The sequence below is a fragment of the Pelodiscus sinensis genome, unplaced genomic scaffold (assembly GCF_049634645.1).
Source record: "Pelodiscus sinensis isolate JC-2024 unplaced genomic scaffold, ASM4963464v1 ctg44, whole genome shotgun sequence".
NCBI classification, from domain to species: Eukaryota; Metazoa; Chordata; order Testudines; family Trionychidae; genus Pelodiscus; species Pelodiscus sinensis.
In genome coordinates, this window is record NW_027465914.1 from 523,118 (window position 1) to 528,214 (window position 5,097).

The 5,097-nt window shown below is 41.1% G+C and overlaps 1 protein-coding gene across 1 annotated transcript; it reads left to right on the forward strand.

Annotated features, from left to right (window-relative positions):
• The first annotated feature begins 228 nt into the window (after nt 1-228).
• LOC142824846 (maestro heat-like repeat-containing protein family member 2B) lies at nt 229-4,333 on the forward strand. The gene is made up of 5 exons (XM_075916634.1): nt 229-381; nt 883-981; nt 2,483-2,634; nt 3,568-3,711; nt 4,301-4,333. The coding sequence occupies exons 2-5, from the start codon at nt 909-911 to the stop codon at nt 4,331-4,333; spliced, it is 402 nt and encodes a 133-aa protein (XP_075772749.1). The 5' UTR covers nt 229-381; nt 883-908.
• Nucleotides 4,334-5,097: the final 764 nt, after the last annotated feature.

A 5,097-nucleotide genomic window follows, 5' to 3' on the forward strand; every position in this document is an offset into this window, starting at 1 on the left:
ACCACAAATAGCTAATAGCGAATAGTCTAAGCAGCTTGCAAACAACTGAAAGGCTGACAAGTGTTTAGCCAAACGATTCAATGATTATTTATGACTAATGATTCTGTTCACAGAAAGTTGGGTGGAAAACAGAAATAAAAACTTGATTCATTTGAGCAGCATTGGCTGGTGTAGTTGGCTTTAATCACTTCATTCTCTCTCTTTTTGTATTTTTTAAGGAAGCAACAAATGAACTAAAAGTGGCAGCGAGCAACACATTAGTGGCTCTGGCACGCTGCTATTTCAGTGAGGTGGTTAATGAGCTTCAATGTCATCTGAAACCACTGGAGCTGCCTGACGAGTTCACTTTGATTACACTGGGCAACCTATCATCAGCCCATAGTATGTCAACTTCCATCTTTTGTTTCAAAGTTATTGTCTTCCATTTAAGGACAGAGGTTCACGCTCTGTACAGCTACACAGAGTGCTATTTGGGGGGGCATGAGATGAACTGCTGTGGCTGGTTCCAGTTGCTAGACCATGAGCTATCCACACCAAGGTGCAAGCTCTTATGCCCCATTTGAAGTTCTTAAAGGACAGGATTGAGGAAAATCAGGTCTAGTGGAGCTCTTCTCCATTCCATTTCTCATCCCTCCCCAGTGCTCTCTCTCCTACTCTGGGAGAGGATTGGGCATCCGGCACAGCTGCACATTGGTGGAGAATGCTCCTCCTCAGGGTAAATCCCCCACTGATTTTTTACTTCTGCCTTATCATTTGTATACGCAGCACAAAATGACCTAGGAGCCCATAGCATCCGACCCAGCGGTGTTTCTAAATGCGATAGTAAGAAGGCAGATAACAGTCAATTGTCTGTCTTCCTTTTCTTCTGGTCCTTCTTTTCAGCACTCAAGTGCATTCCTTTTGTGGGAATGACCATGTACAGCATGAGCTCCATGCGGATGTTAGTCGACGAGAGCAGGCTGAGGCAAGCATTTTGTGGTGGTAAGTGCCAGCACTTATTGTAGATGTCCAAAATGGATATTTAGGGGCCTTGGTACAGAGTTAAGTGACTGATCATTTACAAACAGGCTCTGAACTGGATTGTACCAGGGGCTGAGTCCTCATGCTCCTGTGGCACTCAGTGGAGTTGAGAGTGCTCCTTACTTTGCTGGAGGTGCTGAGCATTTGTAAGTTCAGGCCCTTTATGACTTGTGGATATTTTAAAAATAAACAAAAGCTGATGCTGCCCATGTGCCAGGAAACTCCTGGGGGAAAATGTGCAGGCAACAGTTTGAATTACATTTAAAAATTTCCCGTTTTCCACCCCTCCACCCATTCCTCCTCTTTAGTTTCTTAATTATCATCTCCTTTCACCCTCTTTCTCTGTCCTCTGATCTTCTCCACTTCTCTCTTCCTTTGCGTTTTGGTTGATGCTCAAGTAAGGCCACGTCTACACTATGCAGAAGATCAACGCTGCTGCAGTTGATCACCAGGGTCCAAATTAGCAGGTCTAGTGAAGACCCACTAATTCGAACAGAGTGGGTGCTCCCGTTGGCACCGGTAGTCCTACTTCTCATGAGGAATAACACTCCTGTCAACCTTCCACTGTGTGGACAGTCTGAAAACACGATTTAAGATACGTCAACTCCAGCTACATAATTAACATAGCTGGAGTTGCGTACCTTAAGTCAACTTTCCCCTTTAGTGTAGATCAGGCCTAAGGGCCTAATCCTGCACCTTTGAGATAAATGGGAATTTTGCCATCAGCTTCATAGAACATGGGATTGAGCCTTAATTTTCCTTTCAAGGGCAGCGGGTGCATCTAATTTTAGGGCAAAATGCTGTCAAATCTCAGTATAGCTAATAGGAGTTAGGGGCACTGAACATCTTTCAGACAAACTGTAACCCAATAGGAAATCATACAGTTTTAGGGCTAAATAAGCAATAACTGCAGAGGACATGAATCATTCAGAAAACAGCTGGTCAAAATATTTTGGTTTTTTTATTATATGTTTCATATTTGTTTCCAATTTGATGGAATATTAAACTGAAAAATGTCAATGACAGTTTTAATCAGGATGTGTTCAGTGTTTTTGTGCAGCTAAAAAGGTGGCTGAAATTTGTTGATTTTTGAAACATGTGAATGATCTTTGTAATTTGAAATTTTGAAAAAAACAAGAGTAAACACTTTTAATTTAATTTAAACTACCCTTTCAATCAGCTCTAATTAAGAGGTAACAAGGGAGAAAAAATATGTTTTCAAATGATGGGAATTAAAAAGAGATGGAGAGAGGCAAAAGAGAAGAAAGCCTTTTGAGAAACAAGAAATGGAAAGGAGGGAAGAGAAATAATTCAAAACTCTTATTGGATTTCATCAGCTGTTCCTGAATTGGGCATGGAATTGTAATAAACTACAAGCCTGGGTGTCTTCACTGATGAAGCAACGTATCCTTATTACTATTGCATCCTTTTCATATTGCCTGTCTTTTTTCCTTCCATGCAGTTCTGGAAAAATGGTCAAGGGCAGTAAATGTATATTTTAGTAACTGGGAAAAGTGCCCATTTCCCAGAATGGGTAAATCTCAATTCTGTGATCAAATTCTTCCCCTCTATCGTCATGTGACAAGCAAATGGACCACATGTGAAGATTTGGAGGTGAGAATTGTAGGCTTTCTAAACCTTGATGAGAAATTGTATTGTTAAATTCTCTGTGTATGGCACTCTTTGTGATGATGGAGTTCAATGGCAGGTTCTTTGGGATGGAACAGAGTATGATGTAAAACATTTAAAAAAGATTATAATGTCACAAGCTCCTGGAAATTCTGTCTGTACATAGTGTACATAGATTCCAGTTTTGTCACCTGACATGCAGATGAATACAGGAGAATGGGCTAAATTCATTCCTGGCAGATGTCTATTCAGTTCCATGAGAGTTACAGCAGGAATGAGTTGGTTTAGTGTGCATACTAATCTGGGGAAATATCCCACTTGGGAAAGTTGTGAGGTGCAGTAGAATATAATTCTGAAACCAACACCATAGCTGTGTCTAGACTGGAAAAACTTGCCAGCTGTGTACACTGGCTGCTTGAATTTCCGGAAAAGCACTGACGATCTCATGTAAGATCGTCAGTGGTTTTCCGGAAAGACTATGCTGCTCCCGTTCAGGCAAAAGTGCTTTTCCGAAAGACTTTTGCGCAAAAGGGCCAGTGTAGACAGCACAGTAGTGTTTTCCCCAAAAAAGTCCCGATCGCGAAAATGGCGAATGGGGCTTTTTTGCGGAAAAGCGTGTCTAGATTGGCCACGGACGCTTTTCCGCAAAAAGTGCTTTTGCGGAAAAGCATCCTGCCAATCTAGACGTGCTTTTCCGAAAATGCTTTTAACAGAAAACTTTTCCGTTAAAAGCATTTTCGGAAAATCATGCCAGTGTAGACGTAGCCCATGAGTCTTAATTCTTTACCAGGAAATATTGAGATAGGGCTGTTTCAACAGTGGAAAAGGGAAATTGCACTCGTCAGAAGTAGAAAAGATGGGCCCATTGCATGATATTGAATGAATTTGTAGGAACATATATTCTGTGTCTCTGTGTAGCTCAAGCAGGCCATCATCAAAGCCCTTGGTCCCATGATGAGCCTCCTCCTGCATAAAGAAGAGTATCAAGATAAGGTGTTCAAACAGATCCCATGGCTTCTTAAGCAATATAAAGAGGATGTTAATGTTTTTCATGCCACCAAGGTGAGATACTTATTAAAATAACTATCAATGTGTGCGCATAGGTGAACTGCACTAGCTACTACAGTGGCGTTTCCTGGTCTACATAGTGACTTGTTAGATAATAGATAAACACACAAGTCTTGATTTTATAGACATGGTGACCCAGGTGACAAGTTTTGTAGGTAAAAGCCTCTCATGAAAAGTATCTTCTGTTTCCTGGAGATGCTAAGGAGGTAAGAAACAAAACACCTGCCCCTCCCCCCCATAAGATACTCCCTCCTTGTGATTTATTGGTACATCCTATCAACTCTGTGTCTCTCTTTTAGATTATAAATAAACTCCTCAAAGCAGGGGCTGCTGTGTGTTGTCTCTGGGCAGTATTAAGTAAACTGCCAGTAGCTGAAAATTAATACTAAGAAGGCCTGAAGTGCATTGCTTTAGATTATATAACTAGATAGATATAAAATCACTGTCTATTTCATCTACCGTTGTGTACAGGGCTGTTGTAGCTGTGTTGGTTCAAGGATATTAGAGAGACAAGGTGGGTGAGATAATATAATTAAAGATATTTTTTCACCCACCTTGTCTCTCTTATTTCATCTACCCTCAGTATCACATGACCAAGGTAATTCCTGCCTGCTGATAGTGAGAGGATGGAGTGAGGGGAGTTGGCTTCAGTAGTATGATTGAGCATGCTCAGTCTATGTGAGCTGGCTCAGTACAAGCCAAGCAGCAAATCCAGGGCCACAACCCTGCTGCCCTTCCCCCCTCCCCACTTCCCCCATGGTTTACTCCCAATCTATGTTGGCTTTCTGGTCCAGAATATGTGGTTGCTTTTGGGATTGGAAAGCCCATGACTTTGAGGGAATCAATGCCTCATGGACTTGACTAAAAGTATCAGAGGACTACACAAGAGCCTAAATGTAGTAAAATATGTAGATTTCATCAGAGATATCCTGGAAGCTTCAAGCAGCAAAGAAGAAAAGTGTGTAGGTACAGGAAGGAGTTAGACTGTCATCTCATTATCAATAGCCTGGAAGAGAACATAAAATCATCATTGATAAAATTGGCAGATGAAACAAAAATTGGGGAGTAGTAAATAATGGAAAGGACAACTCACTGATTCAGAGTGATATAGATGATTTGGTAAACTGGGTGCTAACAATAAATGTGCATTTAAATATGGCTGAATGTAAATATATTCATCTAGGTGATACATACATGTTGAGGGATGCTTCCTGAGAAGCAGTAACTCTGAAAAATATTTTGGGAAACTTGGTGAATAATCAGCTGAACATGACCTACAAATGCGATGCTGTGGCCAAAAAAGCTGAAGTGATACTGGGATGCATACATGGGGAAATCTCAAGGAGGAATACAGTGGGAAATGCAAAGTTCATTTCCACA

Coding starts and splice junctions, on each gene's coding strand:
- LOC142824846 (XM_075916634.1), top strand. CDS start 909: ATGACCATGTACAGCATGAGCTCCATGCGGATGTTAGTCGACGAGAGC. Junction 982..2,482: donor GAGGCAAGCATTTTGTGGTG/GTAAGTGCCAGC, acceptor CCTTCCATGCAG/TTCTGGAAAAATGGTCAAGG. Junction 3,712..4,300: donor ATGTTTTTCATGCCACCAAG/GTGAGATACTTA, acceptor ATCTACCCTCAG/TATCACATGACCAAGGTAAT.